General features: G+C 40.4%; 1 protein-coding gene across 5 annotated transcripts in view; it reads left to right on the top strand.

The window, feature by feature from the left end:
* nrxn2a (neurexin 2a) overlaps positions 1-23,244 on the top strand; it is a 136,708-nt gene that overhangs the window by 14,106 nt on the left and 99,358 nt on the right. For all 5 annotated transcript variants that reach the window (XM_037119311.1, XM_037119315.1, XM_037119312.1 and 2 more), the window contains exons 2-3: positions 14,911-16,048; positions 18,713-18,733. In XM_037119311.1, coding sequence (XP_036975206.1) covers positions 15,346-16,048; positions 18,713-18,733 — 724 coding nt within the window. In that variant the 5' untranslated portion in view covers positions 14,911-15,345. The remainder of the gene's footprint in view (positions 1-14,910; positions 16,049-18,712; positions 18,734-23,244) is intronic.

A 23,244-nucleotide genomic window follows, 5' to 3' on the forward strand; every position in this document is an offset into this window, starting at 1 on the left:
GTTAGGATCCAATGACCCATGTTTTTAACACTTACAGGAAACTTTTTAACTGCTTATTGATGTAACAGAAAGCTTGATGAGATTCTTGTAAGTGTAATAAAAGCATTACAGACACATTGAGTTTAAATAACTTTCCTGTTATGTCATGTTATATGATTATGTTATATAAAATTATGTAATATTGTTATTCTTAAACTTTGTGTTATTTGCAAGATTATTACATACCTATACATTATCCATTATTAAACAATTTGCAGCTACCAGTTTTAAAGTTTTAAAGCATGAACAATGCCTTATGAAGATGAATAAATCCTCTATTATGCACTTAACTAGGCAGAATCAGACAGGAAAGGGGAAAGAGACAGCCCTTGACAGAGGTTGCCTTGTATTTTAAATAATGTTTCAAACGTACTGCAAACTGAAAAAGCTGCAAACCTAGTTCCCAGTAGAAAACATAAATCAAGGAGAAACTCATTTTCTATACTAGTCAAACTGTGCATTGTCCCCCTTTCCTTCAAATACATGCAGACAGCATGACTTTTACTGTCAGAAGATGTCGGCCTAACTATGCAATTACAAACCTGTGGATGAAAGAGAAAAGAAATGGGTCAACACACGGCAGCCTTGTCAAATTACTGCATGACACAACTCACAAATAACCAGGGCCGACTGTTGTAAACAAAGACGGCAAATTACTTTTAACTGACCTTTGAAAATAAATAGACCTGTTATTCACCATCGCATCAAGAGTGGTTTCAAGTCGAACGCAGTGATGTTTTAACACGGATGAAATTCATGAGTTGTTTGCTTTGCTAGTAACTAAAGAGCTGCAATGAAACCTATTATATTAAATGTAATAGAGTGACTGTGAGTAAAGATATGTCAGAAATAAGAGCATATTTTTGTTCTTTGCCATGCTAACGATGTGGCTCTGTGGATGGCAGTGTCAGTTGTTGGTTGGTTTATTGGTTGGTTCATCCACATCTTGAGTCTTGACTGAAATATCTTTGCAATTATTGGATGTCTTACATTCTGCTCATAAGAGTCCTACTGACTGTATTGACTTTTCCTTCAGTGCCACGAGGTTCACAGTTGTGGTTTTGAGTATAATGTCCCAACTTCTAGATGGGTTGCTATGAAATTTGGTTCGGACACTCGTGCCCTTTAGGGTGAATTTTAATTACTCGATCTTCCAGCCCCATCAGTAGGTGATATTTCAGTTGTCCAAATACCTGCAAAACTAATTATTTCATAATCAGCCTCAGGCCTCAGATTTGGTGTGGCTGTAGACCGACTTCTGACATGCGGAGCATGGAATTTTTTTTAAGTATTTTTATCATATTTGAGTGGTGATTCGGTGCATCCATCTATCCATCTTCCTCCACTTGTCTGGGGTCAGGTCTCCATGGCAGTAGGCTTAGTGGGGTATTCCAGACTTCCTTTTTTTGCCCAGCAAGACTTCCCAGCTCCTCCTGGGGGATCCTTAGCCATTCCCAGGCCCGATAAGACATTTAATCCCTTCAGTGTATTCTGGGTCTGCCCTGGGGTCTTTTCCCAGTTGGTTGTGGCCGGTTGCACCCAGGAGGCATTCTAATTAGATGCCCGAAACCACCTCAGATAGCTCCTTTTGACGCAGGGAGCAGCAACTCTACTCCAGGCTCCCCATGCTATCTCTAAGGCTGAGCCCAGTCAGTCACCACCCACAGGTCAGGACCATAGGTGAGGGTTGGAATGTACATAGACGTCCAACTAACCATTGGCAGTGAAGCTATGGCTCCCTCCACATTCATTTAGATAGGGGCCTGGTCTGGTTAGCCCCGTTACAGGCATTGCCAAAATGGCTGCTGAGTAGCAAAACTTGCTAAAAGGACCCACCCCAAAAAGTGAATCTTTATGTGTTTTTTTTTTATAAATGGTCCTGCATCACACTTTCTTTTCAGTTGATATGTTTTTGACAGTGTTATTGACATGTAATGGAGATCATGTAACAGCTGATTATCGAACTGTGTGTTTGTGGGCCAAGCTTTGTCATTTATAGTCGTGCCGTTTTCTTTCAAAATAGACTTCCATTCCCGATGATGGAGAAACAAATGAACTGTCCCACATAGCCTTTCTCTCACCACCTTCTTCTCTTATCTCCACTGAGTTACCTCCAGTTAGGAGAAGAGTGCCGCTGAGCGAGGTGAGAAAAGCTGGGGTAGTAAATCTGATTCGATATGCACACACCAAAGATGTAATCGCATTCAACAGTCTTCAAAATCTATTTTTTCAGCCTGTTGAAAAGTGAATACAGAGTCTACATTATCATAGCTAATTAGCTTGGGAATATGGTGGATGGTCACAATTCCTCGCCCACGCACAGCTTCGCATGTTACGGCCAGTAAACAGCATGTAATTGAAATGCAGACATCACAGACGGTGAGAACATATAGAAAATAGCTGGTTTAACTCGAAGAGGTGTAGTTGTAAGATTTATTTCTGGATTTAGATCCCATTTCAAAACCTGAGGTGTGAAGGCACTTTAGCTGCTTTACCTCAGCTGTCAGGAGCTGAATTTTAGATGGAGACTCTTTCACCTTTCAAACACAGTGCCGAACTTCCGAGTGTTATTACTTCTCCCTTTAGACCCACTTTCAGCACAAACATTTTTTTTGTTCATGTCACACAAAATTGTTATCTACAGAGTAACTTGGAGTGGATGTTGTCCTGTCTCAAATCTTGAACGGACACATTTTTTTGTTCGGGCTATTTGGAGAAATCTTTTGAATGAGATTATCTATTTTGACATGTTCAGCTTTTTAAATGTAGATCTAATTGGATGGGATACAGCTTGTAATTAACAGACAGTTCAGTAAAAATGAGTATTGTGTGGATTAGATAATTCAATTTAAAAAGAATGAAATCACAGGATATTAGACATTAGAGCATTAATAAATATGAGCAATATACATCACATTTCACTGGAATCTTAACATGCTGCTTTGAACACGAATGTAACATCTAAATCAATGATCCCAAGCAAACTAATTAAAAAGAAAATGACTGAAAGATGGATGAAGTGATTTGTCTAATGTGATGCATAACAGTGGGATGCAGTTCATTGCGTTTTATAGAGAGCTGCCAGTTACATAGAGATAGCTGAAAAAATAATATTTTTTACATGGGGAAGGAGGTTTTAGCTTTGTCAACCAGCCCAGCGTGCATGCCATGCATATATTGGTAATCTGAATGGTACAGAGGGAAAATAAGAGTTTGAATCTTTCACAATTCAAGTCCTCTGAGAGAATTAAGTTGACGCAAAATTCCTCTTCCAGACTGGTTGGGATTCACTAAGAAAGTCACTGGCACGGAGAACACAGACAGAGTTTATTCCAGCCTAAAACCCAGCGACAACAGCTCACTGAGGCCGCTTTTATAGGCGCCTAGTAAACAGTGTAAGAAGCTTCAGCTGGGCCAGACTGAGGTAGCAGCTTGTTAGAGTGATCCAACACAGCTGAGCAGCCTTCTGTGGCTCCGTCCTGGGTGCTGCAGGGTGGAGGGCGGGTGCTGTCCTTGTAACTGCGCTGTAGGTCCCCAGGCAGTATCAGTGCCTGAGTGACAACCCCCCGCTGCCTTTTGCTTGCTTATATTTGCATGCATATCCTATTTATACACTCTACTTCTGAAGCTGCAGAATTCATGTTCAAACTAAAAAAATTAGTTTTCATATTTTATGTTTAAGTATTTTTTTTACAATTAAAGAAAAAAAGACATTTTTACATTGTTATATTGTTTATATATCATTATGTTTTTTAAGTTGTCTGTCCGTCCATCAGTGAACAGGAAATCTCGAGAACACCTTGAGGGAATTTCTTTAAATTGGCCGGATGTCCGCGCTGACTCAAGGATAAACTGAGTAGATTTTGGTGATCAAAGGTCAAGGTCACTCTGACCTCACTAAACACATTTGTAACTCAAGAATTCATAGGCCAAATATGCTAAAATTTTACACAAATGATAGGATAATGATTGATGAAGTTATAAAATTTCATATCTGGAAAATTCATCATAATGTTCTGCGAAAAGTCATTCTGCATTATGCCATAACTCAGGAATGGCAACCTGACTGGTGCAAGGAGGCATACAGCCATGGGGCATTAATTCTAGTTTTGTCTATAAAATGTCAAGAAATAGCGAAAAAATGATAATGATACCAAAACCTGTTTCCTAAAACTCAGTAAGATGTCTCCAAATTGCTTGTTTTGTCCAACTATCCAAAACCCAAATATATTCTCTAATATCATAAATGATGATGATTTGATTGAAAACAAAGGTATAGATTCTGCAGCATCTTTGCTGGCATTGTGTATGTGTATATAGGCTAGGTTTTTCTCTTTGCCCAGGCTGCAACTAACGATTATTTTAACGAAAAATGCTCGTTACTCTATCCTGAGCCCAAAAATGGCTCAGGATATAGCAGTTTTTATTGTCAGTCCAGCACCCAAAGACTCTTCATTTACCAAGAATAAACAAATCCTCACATTCAGGAAGCTGCAATCAACAAATATTTGATATTTTTGCTTAGAAATTGCCTTGTGCCTGATGCTCCTTTAAAAACACATTTTTTACTTTAGGTTCCTCCTCATTGCTTCCACTAATAGACACACGATCATAGAGCCATATGCTAAACTCCTGCTGGTTGCAACGTCGTGTGATGACTGAAAATGGTTGTGTAGGAGGAAGAAGAAGGTGGAGTGCAGTACTAAGGGAAGACGGATCCGCCGATGCACACAAACTGTGACCTTCTATAGATAGAAAGCTGATGATTCAGATCACATGTATGGCATCAAACTGCTTCATCCTGATTTCATCTCTCTGTAGATGGTGATTAAAAATTCCTGATATTTTTATATTTTAAATTTAATGATATTTTCCAACTCATGTCGGCCTGTCGCGGATGGCGATACATGAGCAAAGAACATTGTGTCTTTCCTGTCTGTCTGTGTCGTTTGCCTGTCTCTCTACCTACAACGATACACATACAGTTCATGATAATGAGAAAGAACTTTGAGAGGTGTTTGGAAAGATGATTAGTGTTCTCGTGGTACTTCATTTCAATTTCTGCAAAGTCCGAACTATGCAAATTTTTCATAAAATTGACAGTTTTCCCTTTCTGACGCCAGATTGCTGACATGCTGTGTACTACGGTTTGGTGGAGCACAGAAAATCTCCTGGTCACTCTCTTTGTCTGCTATGCCTCTTCTTCCGCGGCGTCTCTGGAGGAGACGCGGGCCGAAAAGAAAAACCCAAGTGATTGCAAAATTTAGTCAGCTACAATCATGATGACTATCATTAGGTCGATAATTTTAAATATTCATGACACAGTGTCTTTGTATGTTTTCTCTATAGAGGAGGAAAATGTGGATGCAATTAAGGGATCTGCAATGTACCTCGTGTACAGTCTCCTGGGGAACACAGATTAAATATGAAAAAGTAAATACGCAGAAAACTGATTAGGAGGTAGGATATTTTAACAGCCGACCTCTCTACTCAATTATTAGCAGGACTTGCACTGCACATGTCCCTACACTTTGTCCTCTTTGAGAAAATGTGTCTGTGTCTCTGGGTTATTTGAAGAGGTAAATTCCCAGTTACGCTCTGTAATTACTAAAACATGCAGACGGATGCATGAATGATTCATTATGAGACGACAAACAAAGCAAAACAATGATTTTTTTTATCTTCACCACCATTTATGAAAACATACGTTTAAAGAACATTTGAGCTTGGAGACCAAGATCAAGGCAGCAACCTTTACATACATCTTTAATCTCTAACACAAAGTTTAAATTCAAGAAAACGTGCTAGTGTATGTAGGTTCAGCCCATCTGTCCTCCATAACGACATTGCAATTACATTGGTTTATTAAAAGTATGGATCAGTATTGTTTCAGTGAACAATTAATCATAATCATTCTTCTTGATTCAACAGATTCTTCAATTCGTCTGTAATGTATTTTTTCCAATATGATAAGAATATGGAGATAAGACACTGCTGGAAGTTTACTGATTGGCCGTGTTTTTCATGTTCATGTTTTGTCCAACTGAAATCAAAAACAGTATAACAGCATATTCTGACAGTTCATTATTTATTTATTTATTTTCAATTTTACAGTAACATGGTTTAACAAAATGATTGTTCACTCTGAGTGGCGTGCTTGTTTTCCCAAACCCAGTAAAAATAATTGAGCCTCACTGCTCTCGTCAATATTCCCTAAAAACTCAAGCAAGACACAGATTTGTACTTAGATCCACTTCATAAGATTGTGCATAAATTTAATACTGAAACGCTGCAAATTTTTTTGTTTGTTTCTAAGATTAAATGTTCTTCACTCCGCTTTTTGGACATGGAAAGTAAGATAAAGCATATAAAAGAAGAAAAGATTGTGATGGACAGCTCTGCTCCTATACAGCAAAACAGCTTAAGATAATATGGAAACAGTTTTCGGTTATATTGCATTACATGATATACATGTCAATATCTCAAGTCTCCTGAAAAGCATTTCATAGAAATGGACTGGGTGACAAATTTCAAATATATTATTTTTTTTACTAAATACCTCAATATGGATATTGCAACAATATTGTAGGGACGACTATTGGTACTTTTCGTAAAATATTGATATGCATATATATACATATAGTATATGATTATTAGAAGTGCTGTAGTGAAAGAACAGAGTTAAAACAGATGTAGGCCTATGTTTTTCATGTAAGGAAAATAAGAAAGAAAAATGACACTTTCCCATTTTTGATGACCCTGGCGGTCATTTCGGTACATATTTCTGAGTTCATGAGGTGCACTTGAACGCACCATGACATTAATAGGATTTCTGTAAATGATCTCCAGCTACACTGTGTATTCATATTGCGGTACAGTCCAGAGTCAGGACTTACAGAGGCCCTGATATAATGACAAGCCCTAGTCGCACAGGACCAGTATTACTAGAGGACCTATTGTTGAACGACTAGAAGTGTTTAAAGAGACTCCAACTTCAGTTTAGTTTTGCAACACTGGTGTTGTGAAATGATGAATAAATGAAGCTTGTGTTTAGTTTTGTATAACAGGGGATAAGCAAAGTCTGTCTTCTCTCATATTTACTGACATTATCTTCTGGATGTGATGTCAAGGCTAATTTACAGTTGTTTTGACCACTTTGTGTATGTGTTACGGGCATAAAAACACCTTTACAGCTGTTTAGATCAAGTGAAAGATGCTTTTTGGCTGTACTTGAATATGAGAACTTTTATTGCTCCTTACTTTATCTGTCATCAGTTTTAAATGTCAATATAGTCTATCTCACAGCACAGCTGTTGGCTGCTTGCTAACATATTTTGAGCTGCAATTAAATTTCTTGCTTGTTCAGTTGTCTGACAACAGAAAACAGATGTTTAAAGCTCCTGTTAGTAAGATAGTGAAACTGACGCATTGGGTTTTCCAACTTGTCAGACAGGACGCTTTGGGATTGTAGCACGGGTCGGCTGCCTTCGGAAAGCGTCAGTATTTGACAGGTTGGGAATGACACTGAAAATCAACTGTCTTACTACCAGGAGTTTCACAGAGAAATACAACCCCAAAACACTAACATGCTGCAGGACTAATATTATCACATGACCTGTGTGAAATATGGCAGGTAACAGGTTGTGTATTTATTCCTTGACACATTACAGACGTGGCAGATTTGCACGGGATTAAGATCACAGACATCTGCTGCAGTTGTGACCAATTACTAGAGGTCCCCAGGTAAATAAGCCTCACAGGAATGGGGCTTAAGTGGGCGAAGGCAGTTATTAGAAAAGCTGGAACAGTCTGGTAGATTCCAACAAAAACGACCGTGATGCAGAAGTTGCTTCTGAGAGAATCTTATGTTCACATACAGTAAGTGCAGTTTCCAAATCACCTTGGCAACTAGAAGAAAAACCCAAAACGCTTTGCTTCGAGCATCCCTCAGACTCCTGAGGTCGAGGGGGTGAAAGATTACGGAGGTGTGGTGAGAAGTCGTTACTTGCGGCGCAGCCTTTACTCAATGCACAGACCCGTGACAGACCCATGCTTCAAGTTGATTGGGCGTGCATATTGAGAGCAGTTTTCCTTACGTTTGCTCCTATAGGCCTATTGAAATTGCTTTCATAGTCTTGCAGGCTCCATTTAGAGAATGACTCACTTCCACTGGTGCTCTAATGGAAAAATTGATGGGTGATAAGAATAGAGTTAAACAGCTGGGTAGCAAAGACCATGTGGTACATTGGGTACAAATGTGGCGTTATTCTACAGTGTAAGCCTAAAACCTGCTGGGGTAACCTGTAGATGAGAGGGATGATTTCAGAATGCTTGCAGTTCATTGAGGCGTTAAATAGGAGGCAATGCATGCAACAGAGGCATGCCGCAAGACAAGAAGAAGACCTTGAGCTGTCCGCTATACAGATGCAAACAACATACCATGAAACGCCTCAGCAACAAGCAATTATAGAACCCATATTTGGTTAGATCAAACATACCCAGGCATTTTAAAACACTGTTGGAACATAAAATACATGCAGTAAAATCCACAGCACACGGAGATATTGATCCTGTAATCCTGTTAAACCAAGGGAGTGACTGTCTCACATATGAACAGGTAATTGAAGCAGCTCATTTCTGCCAACATCTGTCAGATTTGTGAAGCGCACCTGCAGCAGTCGTCAATTCATCCCGAGTCTTCCTCCTGCTTTGCTCTTTCACCTGTGTATCCACTTGATTTTTCAGAGTAATGGTGTTCACTGAAACGTTACGGAGTATCCCTGTTGTTCAGTGTCAGCCACGGAAGCAAAAACCGCTAACTCCCATTCCCCGTAGCGTGGAGTCTGTGTTTTCTGCACATGCACAATCAGTAACTGTTGAACTCTGTCTGCCCCTCTGTCCTTCCCCAGGGTAGCAGGTTGACTCTTAGCAGCAGCCGTTCATTCATGCTGAATCTGTTCTGCAGTGTAATAATGGTGCTGAACAGATAGCTCCTGAAGATGTTCCATTTAAGGGAATATATTGATTGAGCGGAGAAAGTCGGATGGTTGGAATGGCATTACGCGGTGAGCACTCCTTTCTAACACAGCTCTCAAAAGGAGCAACTGTTCCTTTCACCTGTAGAGGAGGAGTGGCGGTGGTGTATCACTCGCCTGCAGTATCGCTTCGGTCATCCTCATCGCTTCCTGTTCCCAGCTGCATAGTGAGGATCGGTCACACAATCTTTGCGGTGACACCGACACCACTGGCTGGATTTCAAACCACAATGAGAATTCATTTCTGGAGGAAATCAACAACGAGAACACAACCTGATGCTCAGTGTCAACAAAACCAAGGAGCTGACTGTTGACTTTAGAGAAAAGGAGGCGAGGACACACACCTGTGTCTACATCATGGAGCTGAGCTGGAGCAGGTGACCAGATTTTAGGTCACTAGGAATCAGCATCACAGAGAACACAGGCGTCATGGACATGGAAAGCTCAGAATATGATTGTATTTCTTGAGGAGCATAAAAACCCGACTGGAAACCTCACAAACTGGCATGGTTCGTGCATGGCTCAGAACAGGAAAGCTCTACAGTGGGTGATTAAAATAAGCCCCCAGGAACAGCGCTGAACTTTGAAGCCAATTTGACATTGTGGTCGTACCATGTAATTACAGTGTCACATGACACATATTGCGAAAGAAGGGGCTGTCAAACAACCAATACAGTTTTTTTTTTAGCTAATTTCACTATCAGAATTTGAGCCATTTCCGACAGCATTTGTAAGGTCTAGAAGAGCCACACCATTAAATTGTTTTATTCCCATTAAAGTTAGCCGGGGGCTGAATCAGAAGCTAGCTGCACGGTCAGTGGAAGTTCCTAGTGTGCACACTCTATGGGCCACATGGGCAGAAGATCCCGGTAATTTTACAACCACGTCAACTAATTTCGCTTCTTTTATAGGAATTTACGGTGCTCCTCCTCTAATAATGCTGTATCCAGTTTCTCCTGAACATATCAATGGTTTAAACCAGAACATCATTGGTTCAGAGCTATTGGGAATCAGTGATATCAGTGAGGTGAGGCATCTGTGCAAAACCGCCAGGATAGGAAAAGACAACACCCACCTCAGCCACACTCTGTTCACCCTGCTGATGTGTGCAGAGTACATCTAACCATCTTCTCAATGTCATCAATTGCACTGATCTACATTACATTAAACTGTGCTGTCATGCTTTATGGACAGTATATCCACTTCATTTGACAATAAACATAATGTGTCTCGGTTATCATATACAATATAAAGATTACCATTCATATCCTAGTGCCATCAGTAGTATAACATATTTCCAACAGCTCTGGCAAAGGTATAATAAAATGTGAGATTATGGAGAATGCAGCTGTGTAACAGTGGCAGTATCACTAGACTGTAATTCTTTTTGTTGTGGTATTGGTAAAAGTCTGTACTATATGATATTATTGTACTCAAACAAATCCAAAGCAGTGAACTATAAAACTGTAAAATAATCTACTGTGTTTTTACACCCTTTTTATTGCCTCTAGTGCACTTTATATGCTGCAGGGTCGCTATAACATCAAATATGTATATTTATTTATATGTATATATCTATACATACACCTATGTGTAAAAGTACTAAATAGAACAAAAGCAATAAGTAAAAATATGGGCAGTTAAAAAATCAAACTGTATTCCGAATAAAGGTCCACAGACCTGTTTCAGTTTATAACTGTAAGTGACACAATGCTACATTTCACACAACAAGATTAACAAGATTAAATGTGAACACCATACTAACAAGTTGATACGAGTATGTAATCAATAGGTCCACAGGGGAGCACAGAGGGCCCCAACTTGAGCCGTCTACCAGAAACTTAATTAGATTCTTATTACTGCTTTATCCACGCTGCTAGAGAATCAGTTCGATAAACAATCCTGTTGAAGCCAGAAAACAACTAAAAAGCTTGTAGACAATGCATCTCGTTTATTTTCCCATATATAGAGAGACAAAGTCCCTCCCCTTTCAGCGTATCCAATGGGAGCTTATTCCGGAAAAAATATATTTGGCAATAAATGGCGACATTTTTTTTTTACTGTAATGCAATGCAGTACACCTATAATTTTTTATCACTTTGGTCATGGTATTATACCATTTTTGTACTGTTTTGTGTAAAACCACTCAGTCAACTACGCCTCTTGTCTCGCTCGATATACGTTGACAACGTGGCTGTCCGGTTGACACGGAAAGTATGAAAAGAGGTGAATATCACTACGGGTCAGGTCACGAGAGCTGCAGCCATGTGGAAGTAAAGCTAGTCAGTTCTATGATCCAGCTAATATGCTAATATATTAATTCTACAAGGTTTTGGTCATGGGTTTCAGTGAATATCAAACAAGACATCACCTACAAAACCGTTGGGGGTGTGGTCTTTCTTATTACCCATTTTCACTGGCTTTTACTTCAACCACTGTTACTATTACTCTTTTGTGCGTCTGTTTTTTATAAAGTTTAACACAAATTTAACTGGAATTACGATGTGATATAGATGTCCTTGAAAAAATATATCTGATTGTTAGTAGGGGTCAAAAATGAACATTTTCTTTTCAAATCCCATGGCAGGGCCTGCTTAAGTTCAAAACGTGTGCTGAAACAGCTTGAAGTTTCCTACAAATGCAAAAAAAAAAAAAAAAGCGAGGGGCCTAATGCCAGACCAGCATCGCAAAGCCCCAGTGGGAAATAAGCCTGTGCGTATGCTTCATCTGGCCTGTGTGTGTTAGACTAATAGTCCCAGAGATCGTCTGCGTGAGAAATTGATGTAAGCAAAAAAAAAAAAAAAAAGCAGGAGTGTGTGATGACTACTGGAAACGTGGGGGCATTCAAGGATTCAAAACAGACGGATACAGAGGAATGAAAGATGCAAAAGAGGACCGGGGTTTTCAGTGGAGATATTCAGTTAGTGGTGCCCTTGGCTTTCTCTTTTTTGTTAGATAATTAGACGTTCTTCATCTCAGCCTTAAAATGCTTTCTCTTATCTACATGAAAGATGCAGGTGGCAGGTAATGCTCAGTCATGGATGCATTGTTTTATCTGGCTCTTACCTGATTAGCCCAAAGTCGGGTTTGCTGTCTCTGCTGTGCAGCTCGTGTGGCTTTTTTCGAAACGCTAATGTTCGTATAGAATATTTCACACAAAATTGGTCTCATTTTGTCACATATTTGGATATCAGGTCCTCCCCACTGGAAATAATCTTTCTAACAACCAGTGAAATCAGCTATGAATGCTGCTGGCCATAATGTCCCCATAGTTATATGTTGTATATTTTAGTATTCTTAGCGGAGGACATATTTAATTTATCATCCTCTCTACTGTGGATATATCTGCTCCCACATTATGGTGCATTTATGTGTCTTACTGTGACATCTCAGTGCACAAATTGCTCTTAATGAGTGTTAATGGGAGTCAGTGCAAAACCGTTGTCATGCGGTGAGGCTGCAAAGCTGAAAGCACCCCATGCCTCTGTGTCTTTTTTATATACAATAACACTAATGTGTTGTTTGTCTGATTCAAAACAAGCCGAAGTTGACTTCATATACGCAGCTTTGAAACATTCTGAAAAGCATTTCACACCCCATACCTGACCCCGACAAATTGCAATTCATCCTGTGAGGAGGAATGTCAGCTTTTATGACCTTCCACGATACAGCTATTCCCATGATAAACCCGTCTATCAGAAGGGTTTTCTCCCAGCCTAGAGCCTTGTGATACTTCGGGGAGAACACTTTGATTTATTTGCTGTGATGCACTCTTTCTTGCGACATCTACCTTTAGCGAAAAAACCCAACTGTGGCAGTCCCTCATCAGCAGGAGACCCAATAGAGGCTGTAATTCCCTGCAGACTCAAACACATATTATATTTCTCTGTGTGACAGAGATGAAATTGGGCCAACCTTGCATGAAATGCCTCTGCTCATAGCCGAGAAACGCCTTTTAGAATGAGAAAGAACTTAACATAACAAAGATTATTTCTCGCTTTTTGGGGAATGTGCTCCTTTTTCATGATTTATTGCAAACTCTGGAGCTTTTAACTTGACAAATTATTTACAATTTGCATGTATGGTTGTCTGATTGAGTGGATCAATACCTTGTATGAGAACTACTACAGCATCTGCCTTCCTTTCTCCTTCTGAAGACACAGGGTGACTTTGGTACATTCTGTGAATGTTAAGAGCGGAAATCTCAACATTCACTGTATTCCAAGTTCTGAATCAAACATATCCGGAGTTTGATCAGATGGGTGATGTATTGCTCACAGTGTATAAGCAACTAGGAGATTTACATTGTTGATTCACTGTTTTGTGCATATTGTTTGGATTAGATAATAGCTGATGATTTCACTTTTGATCACTTATAATTGGATTACACAACAGTATTGCTCTTTTATGTGTTTTTAATAGGTTTTGGACAGCAGTAGAGTTCTTTGGCACAGAGGCATGAGCTATATCAGGCTGTGACTACACCAGGAGTACTTGTCTGCAGAATATATTCATTGTTGGCTTTGTTCTCTGTAGAGAAACTGTTGTTAATAATGGAAAGATAAATAAACGCCACACCTATGCTTTTAGTACAGATTTTATCCGTACGTGTGTATTGTAAAAAAAAACCCACAGGATGAACAGTTGTAGCTTTTAGCCTTTCTTTTGAATGGTCACAATGAGTCGGGAAAGGTTCCTGTTTCAGCCACAGACTGCAGTGTGACGTGGTTTGTGTCCTTAGGCTTGTGAGGCGCACCCTCTTATATTATCAAAAAGTATTGAATTTTGTGTTTGTCTGTTTGTTCCTAACATGGACCTCTTCCTTTTCATCACTCAGCCTCTGGCCTGCATGTGTTGTTCGGCTGTAATGTCTTAGTCTGAGCCCAGGGAGTGCAGATGGCTTAGTGGGCTCAACATCACCAGTTGCAGTTAGTGAAACCATGGATCGTACCACAGCGTCTGTGGGGGCGCTTTTGCCACAGGCTCTGAGGGATTGGAATTGATTCTGCTTATTAATACAATTCTGTTTCAACTCTATGATTCCTGATCAGTTAAATCAGACTGGTTGTAGCCTGAGAGATAGCTGTAGCAACAGTCAGGTAGCATGAATGAGAGAATATCTGTTTTCATAGTCAAAGAAGAAATCTTTGAGACAATAGGGATAGAGTTTTTTTCAGCCAATACCAATACAATATCCGATACTTTTCATTTTTATATTTTAAAGGTGAAATTAGTCCTCTTCATCTTTTTCTTTTTCTTTGTGCTTAATGGCGAACCGCAAACCAACTTTACAGATGCATACTGCCAACTACTGAATCAAAGTGTGTAGATGCTGGGATTGTTAAGTCTATGAAGGGAATTTGGCTAAATATTATGTGTTCTGATTATCAGCTATAAATGACTTTGCCATTACCTATATATATCTGCCACCAGTGTACAGTATAAAACACGATATTTACCGTTAAGTGTTATGCAATGAGGACATTACTTACTTAATTACTAATTTACTAACTAACTAACTGACCTACTTACCAACTTACTAATTAACTCACTTGCTTACTTAATTACTAACTTACTAACTAACTAATGGACTTACTTACCAACTTACTAATTAACTCACTTACTTACCTAATTACTAACTTACTAATTAGCTTCAGAATAATTAAACCTCTCTATCACTCTTATCTCTGTATTTCCCTCTCTGCCATTTTAACCATTTGTTATATTTTGTAATTAATTTGCCTTATTATCCATAGCGACTGCATTATTTGCATTAATTTTTTGTACAGTTAATTTTTTGTAGTTATTAATTTCACATTCTTCTTTTATGTCTTAGGATGTTGGGTGGCTGAGAAGAATGGAGGTTGTACCTGAGCTGGGGGCCTAGCAAACCCATGGGGAACTGACAGGAACAGTGCTGGATGGAGGCCAGGACACTGGATGGCGAAGACGGGGAAGCGCACAGTATTGTGGATCACTTGTGTTGTTTGTTCTCTTTCTCAGCTGATCCAAAGTAGATGCAAAATATTCTGCAATGTGCCTCATTTACTCGCTCTGTCACGTGTCACCCATGGAGAGATGGAAAAAAGAATAAAAAGGATAGGCAGCCAGGGCTAAAGAAACTCGTTCACTGCATGTGGGAGTCGCAGTATTTCTGCAAGTTTTAAGGGTGATAACAAAAGCATAGACACTTCTTAAAATTTCCTCCTCACAGCTTTGTTGGATTCATATGAATTAGAGACCCAAGGGGAGCCAGTAGATAGTAACCATCATGGGCAGGTGTAAGGGCAAGGCTTCCTGGTTACTGTTGTTAGCTGGGTTGGTGCTATCAGGAGTAGCTTTGGAATATGAGGGTGTTCCTGGTCAGTGGACACGTTATGGCCAGTGGGATGCCAAAGCAACAGGTGAGCTCAGCTTTATTCTGAATACCAACGTCAGCAAAGCACTGGTGCTCTATCTGGACGACGGAGGGAACTGCGACTTCCTGGAGCTTCTAATTGCAGACGGGAGGCTCCAGTTGCGCTTCACCATCCACTGTGCCGAACCGGCCTCCCTGCACACAGAGACGCGCATCAACGACCGGCGCTGGCACCGAGTCCTTCTCTCTCGTAATCACAGAGAGACCAGGCTGGTGGTGGACAATGAGGAGAAAGTGGCCGAGGTGAAGTCCAAGAGAAAAGAGATGGTAGTGGAGAGTGACCTCTACGTAGGTGGGATCTCACCCGACGTTCGTCTCTCTGCCCTGACGTCCAGCACTGTAAAATATGAGCCTCCGTTCCAGGGCTTTATAGCCAATTTGAAACTTGGGGAGGCGCTACCAGTGTTATTGGACGGTCAAGCTGTTCATAGTGATTTGGAGTATATATGTGCCACAAACTCTCCCTGCAGCAACAAAGGCATATGCTCCATCAGCCAAGGGGAGGTCGTCTGTGACTGTATCAACTCCAGCTACAGGGGAAGGTACTGCCATGAAGGTAAGGAAACTATCATCCTCGTGTGATTTTGCATTTAAGATTTTTTTTCTGTCTTGTTTTGGGACAAAGAAACTTTACTTTATCAGGTCTTTTATTGGGGTTTTTGAGACTTGTGATGGAAGCATGTCATTCTTTGTGTTGTTTTCCTGAACATCAGCCACTGTTTTGAAAGTAGCAGCTACAGTGCTAATGCAAAATGCTAAAATGCACTGTAATTACAGTAGGTAGCAGCCACACAGTCAATGCCGAGCAGAGGCATTCATTCTAATCACTTGGTAAAGTGACTCATAATCTATCTAGAGTTTGCTAACATTAGCCACTTAAAGCAAGTGTCATGACCAATATAAATGATTTGTTAACTCAGAGACATACAATTGAGATATACAACCTACCACAATTAAATGTGCAGTCCTTCAAGAGTTGTTTGTCAAATGACTATTGTTGCAACAGTAATGTACTTAGGCATCCATATGTCCATTAGCTTATAAATGGTTAAAATCTCTTATTAATATCACGTTCTAAGTATATGGTCATAACCACACTGAGCTACCGAGAATAATCGATAAAGCCCACTTAAAAGCAATCTCGGTCAAAGTATAGCACAGCAGTACTTAAAGGCTTTGTGAGGCCACCTCTCTCTGCAATTATTTTCACAAGTCATACAATAGAGGATAACAGCTTCCCTAATGTGGCAGATGTTTGCATGTTTCCAACACGGGGATGTTTCACAGCTACCAACTGTAATTCTAGCAGAGACCTTGGGTTTTAACTCTATGTTAGAGGTAAATCAAAGAGATTTGCCGAAAGATGTCACCTTTCGCTCTTAAGATAATACAGTTTTGGCTTGGAAGCTCTGCAGGCTTCGTCCACAAGATCAGGGCTCACTGACTTTCCTGGTTTCAAAAACAAAGAGTGGATCCTGGCGTGGGGGCCTTCAATTAAAGCCAACCTTTTTTTCCATGGAGGGCCAAAGCTGAAACTCAAGGCGCTTCTCATTTCTCTATTTTGTGCCTGCTTGTGTCCTCTCTCTCCTCCATCCTGCTACCTGCGATCCGGAAAACGATCTCATCAGCCATCTCGAAGGATATCACACTTCCCTAAAATGCTCCTGGAGGAGGAGAGAGGAGCGAGGGGAGAGTTTTTTCGGCGCCCGTGGCGTTAAAGAGGCGTGACATACAGCTTGAATTTTAACGCGATGGTGGGAGCAGGGCTCTACAAATGTGTTCTTTTGTTTTAATAGGTTGTAATAGTTATTTAAAGCGATCAAATGTGCAGTCAAACTTTCTGCCCCTCACTCTCTGCATAGCACCGTGTAAGGCACTGTTTCAACTGCATTCCATATAGACATTTCACCTTAAATATTTATGTCACATTATGCCGCTCTGTGAATTGAATTAAAAGTGAATATATAAGTTGTCATGGACACTGTTATCCTCGTCATAAAGTATAGATATGCCACACATCATATTAAATGAAGTGTTTCAAATACAGCTCTGTGGCATAGATGTATCATTTTGCTAAATGCCTGTCCACTCGACTCCTCTGTCCTTGTGTCTCTCGCACTCTGTATGAAGGACTATGGCGTGAGGAGAGGAGGCGAGGAGGGAACATATGAGAAACAAGAAGAGGGGTTAACGGTGGGCCATGGGAATAAAGCAAACACCTATTATATTAGGTGTAAATTACATTAACTAGAGTTTCCAATTGTTGTTGGTGCCACTGTTGCAGAGATAACTAGATAAAGTCTTTCTTCCTCAGAGTCACATATAACGGCAGCACAGAACTTAACTTGATTTTATTCAATCATTTAGACTATGATGGAAATGGATCGCCGGTTAACCTTCCTTTTCCTAGCAGACAAAATCGTACAGTTGACAGCGAGGTTTCATAGGGAACCAATGTAAATGCCGGTTGTTTCAGTATTCTATATGCATTACATTGTGCAATTAACATTTTTACTTTATAATGATATGTTTAAGCAGAAAACAATATATTTTTTTTAAAAGCGCTGTGATCCCATGACTGACCTCATGCACAGTGTCACTCTGCCCGCATTGCTCGGATTCTGAAAACTAACTAATACAGTAATGAGATTGTGAAGATAATGAAAGATTATGAAAAAATAACCACTAATTAGGGATTCTAAATAAAGAGCATTTTTACTTCAGATAAACAAAGAAGAAGAAGATCTTTTCAGTGTGTGCTGCACAACTATATTAACCAATAGGAGAGGCCTTTAATGGCAAAGTGACACCACAGTACTGAAGTGTACATAAGTGAATACAGCTTTTGAATATCAGAACAGCTGGAATTGTTTTTTCTGTCTGGCTCTTAATGTGTCTGCTTCTTTTCATCACTGAAGCCAGCTGCATTTCCAAACAAAACAGTTGAAAGACATCACATTTGCTCTGGACTGTGCCTCTATTACCGTCAATATTGACAATCCACCATTATTGCCAGTGATGTCAGTGCCACAACCATACTAACAGAATGACCAAACTCTGCGGTTCAGGCTGATACATGTGTCGGTCAACATGGGGAACGTTTGAGTGAAACATAATGTCTCGCAAAAAATGGAGATAGTGGCCTGGTAGCAGCTTAATACTTGATATCCTGCAGTCATCATTAAATATGTCTGTTTTGTTTTTCTTTATTCTCCTGCAGCTGTCCAGAAAGAAGTAGAAGGTAAGACATTACATTACACAGTGAGCATAATGATGAGCATAATTTGTTTTTCATGATGATCTTATTTGCAAAGAGGCTATTGTCACAGCGTCAGTGTATGAGAGTGTGTTTGCTTATTATCAGGTTGTTATTGTCGGTTTGGACTGCAGTTCTGACATCCAACAAATTAAGCCGAACGGAGATATACTATCACTGGTCACGGGGTCACTATGGAAGAAGCGCTTAATGTGCTGAATGCTCATTGTATATATAATCTGTATGCTCAAGGTGACTGGAGAGGTCTGCGGAGTGGGTGTTGTGCGATACGGGGAGCATTCACATACTGCATCACAGGGAAAAATGACTGTACAGAGATGCTTTGTTTTATTATTTATAACTTTTGTATTTTTCCCCTCTCTCTTCAGTGCTTTTTTTTTCCTCATCTAAACTACTCTTAATGTTAAGGTTCTGAGTCATTATGCTAGTCTATGCCATTATGCTCAAAGGTCAGTATGTGGTTTAAACCTGAATATGATGGCATAAAACCTCTGGCATAAAATGACTGATTACTGAGGCCTTGACATTCATCAGATAGTCAAATTATTTGCGCAGTGATGTTTGTTTCAAGTGAATTATAATTGTTTTCTTTCAATTGGGGGGGGGGGGGGGTAAATATCCTCTGGCAGGAAAAGAGACGTTTCTCTTTCCGTTATTGGCAACATTTTAACTGGCCACAATTAAAGGGGATTGGTTTCTAATGAGGTGAATGTTCACACTGAACAAGAAATGAAGATTGAGAGTGAGGAGGGAGATTTGTTTAGTCTGCATCAGAGCGAGACATCCATCTCCCCAGTAAGGACTGCTGGTTCTGGTGAAAGGGCAGCCAACAGGCTCAGGAGACCAGCGCAAGGTGCACTGAACCGCTGCGCATTATAAATCACTGTTACCGACTCAAAATGCACCGACCCAATGCGCACCTGCTCTCGAAATCCTGCTTCTAACACGCATTTGACAGCAAGAATACACTGAAGACTGCAGAATGTTGTTGTCTTCATGTATAGTGGCTGTACATGTAGATGTAGAAAGACATGACCACACACATAAACATTCAGTAACACGGGTATACATCATTTTAGGTATAATCTTTGTCAAAGGTGATACATGTTTTGGTCTAGATCCTCGAAATTGTGCTTAAAAACAGCGCATAAGTCAGATTTAGTGACTGTGGTATCTGATTGTACGCTGTAGTAAGAGTTAATAGGTTTCATCTCTGCACCATTTTCCAAAAAGGGGCATTAATCATTCTTAATCAGAGCAAATATGATGTGGCTCTGCTCGCAGCAAAAAGGCAGGCCTTATTAAATGACATGCTGCAAAGAGAGCACATCAGAATGTTTATTGGATTAAAGCTTGACATGGAGACAATCCCCTATGCGGAATGCATGACAACAACAATGACAACAGCGAAATCGTACTCACCAGATGCCTTTCTTTCCCTTCCTTCAAACAACTCCATGTGCCACTCGGAAGCAAGTCTTTGTTGTCTACTTGCGTCAATGGAAATAGACGAATATATGCGTTAGCTAAAGCGCATATCCTCCCCCCCAGAGATGGCAAAGATGGTAACCCATATGCTATATTTGGTTTTGGCTTTGGGTATTAAGTGGTGCAGGAATTATCTTTATTTTTCTGAGGAAGCGCTTTAAGGCGGTGAGAAACCTCTCTCGCAGCAGGTGAGTCTTCTGAGTTGTTCATCTACAGAATGCAGCACGTGGGCTCCCGTCGATCTGTGCGGACAAAGGCCATCGAGGGGCATGCTCTAATGCCAAAAGAGTGCAGCATCCTCTGATGTTTCGTGAGCGAAAAAAAAAACAGGTCTGTGAACGAGAGATAAGGGCAGCCACCTCACAGGGCAGACACACAACAGTGAGAACCCTCTCAAACGCATAGGAAGACCTCGCACAGCACACACATGCCAAGTGCAGACGCGCTGTCATTGTTTTAGTTCCTTTTTTTCCTTCAGATTTTCATGTGTAAGCACACAGTAATGACACACCAAGAGCTACAGGGCTGACAAAGCGAGCATAGAAATCTTCCAAAGAAAGGACGCAGCTGGTCCTGGTGGGCTCGCATCTTTCAGCGGCAGTGACCTTGGTCTAATCCCTCATTACAACACACTCCATAATACTGTACTTTTCATGGGAAAAACAAAATTTGGCAAATCCTAATCCTTGTTGCAATGGCTCTTTCTTCTTAGAGGCTCGCTAATTAATGTCACAATAATGACTGAGAGGTCATTCAACATCTGCATTTGTCTTTTCACACTCTATTTGTTTAATTCAAGTTTCTTATAGCAGTGTTTGCCTCGTTAGAAGGCATACTTCCAAAAGTAGTATTTTACGTTTATAGTCGCCTTATCAATTTAAATCCTTTCTTAAATGTATTACCCTCAAATTTGTATAAATTATGCTAGTTTCTTTTAAAGGAGACATATCTTGTTTAGAAAACACATACATTCCTGCCTCCTAAATACCTGCTTTCTTCTGATTGGTCCGTTCACACATGCCTGACCCAGCACCATTAACAACAACAGATCTGCTGTACAAAAATAATTTTTACATTCCAAACGAGCCACCAGGCCTGAACGACATGTGACACGGTGACTTGATGTAATGTTACAAAGTCAGAGAATTAAAGGCAGGACTACAGATGGGGCGTTTAATGAGTAGTGTTTTCTGTGGGAGAGATGAGCTTCCGTTCTTTTAGATTTTGACAATCTTTTACGTGCACAAGAACATATCTAGAACACTGCAGGAAATAAAAACAGCAAATTAGTTCTCCTTTAATCCTTTAATTACTATATTATGAACAAATTGTTTAAGTAAAAAACAGTCAAAGCATAAGATGTTTAAAGTTAGACAACATATACAAGGAAACACATGTCCCATTAATATATCAACACAGTGTTTGCAGGTCTATTGTGTACCTTAATACATAAAATGTTTTCTTTCTGAAGCAGCATTTGTTCACAATAAAAACATTCTTCAGGTACGACAAAAGTCATTTATTTTGTGCTGGCTTGGCGGCACTCTGGAAGAATATTATTATTATTACTGCATCTGTCATAATGTCCTCTTGCTGACTTTAATCCAGACTGAACCACAAAGGACTCTTCGGCTTCAAACAACAAGCCTGTAGTGCAACAAGCTCGAAGGGTTTGCAAACAAGAGAGTCGATATATATAATGGATTTACTCAAGGTCAGCAGATGTAGATGAGTGAAGGAGCGCGTGCGTGTGTGTGTGTGTAGGCACCACAAACACGAAACTAATGAACGACGGCTGTTCAGAATCCCTTATGGAGTGTCACACCGAAATGGTCCTTAACTCATCACATCCACAAAGTAAATCAGCCAATTTACAGGTTCAACGAAGACCTGAGTAGAACAAGGGACTTTGTGTTTTTACTAATATATTCCAATATAAATACTGAAATATTGTTATATAATGAAGTCAAAAGGATCCAATCACAATGCTAACATTTTGATAGAATGAGGCTTCCGTCGCCTGGTGGTTATACATTTTTCTTTGCAGCGAAACTCCTCTGATATCCGCAAGGTTGCCTCTTTATTTAAAAATAGAACACTGGTAGATTGCAGGAAGCAATGGCGATTTATTTTTCATACAGGCTTTCCCCTCTAATGGTATTCTCTGTAGGGCTAGCCAGTTATCTCTGCATTTCCACACACTGAGATTTGGATGTAAGGCTCAGCCGAGCAGGATGAGCGGATTCACTGCGTAGCTGCTCTGATACAAGGGCAGCAACAACACCACTCCTAAACTGCTCCGATGAGGACTAGTCGAAGATGACTTTGTCGGCTGGGGCGCTCGTTAAGAGCTGCTTGACCTGGCCTGTTTTGGTCACCAGCATCAGTCTCCATTAGTCAGGGATGCGTAAGTCAGGCATGCAGGTCAGCTTTCCTCGACCCCAGTGCTTGAAAAAAAGTGTGTGGAGTCATCATTGCTGTGAACTCCTTGGGTCAAAGCTCATTCCTCCAGCTTGGCAGAAATCAGCAGGGTTAGCCGGTTTTCCCCACTTGATGAAGCGATGGCCCCTAGCTTTGTGACTGCTACTTCTTATTAGTCTGGTAATAGAAAACCTTCCTCTCCACCTCCTCGCATTGACAAAAGAAAATGAGAAGGAGAGAGATTTTACCAGATATTCTTCCTGCTGTCTCAGCTGGTGGTGGCTTACAGCCTGGCGCTGCTGGGTGTGTCTTTGTCACTGCTAATGATAAACAAGCCTCCCTTTTAGCCCCGTGTGGCTGCTGCCATGTCATAGATGTCCTCTCTCTTTTATAGCAAAAGGATGGGCAGACAGCAGAAGAGGATGAGCTCAAGTCCAGTCAGATCCGGTCTGGTGAGAATGAGATCACCCCAGGGGTGATGAATGGCAGGGGAGGTAACACTCGTTATGTCGTGTGTATACATACGTTGGCTTGTCATGTTGGATGCACAGCCACGGTGAGGATGC

The sequence above is a fragment of the Acanthopagrus latus genome, chromosome 13, assembly GCF_904848185.1.
Source record: "Acanthopagrus latus isolate v.2019 chromosome 13, fAcaLat1.1, whole genome shotgun sequence".
In the NCBI taxonomy this organism is placed as follows: Eukaryota; Metazoa; Chordata; class Actinopteri; order Spariformes; family Sparidae; genus Acanthopagrus; species Acanthopagrus latus.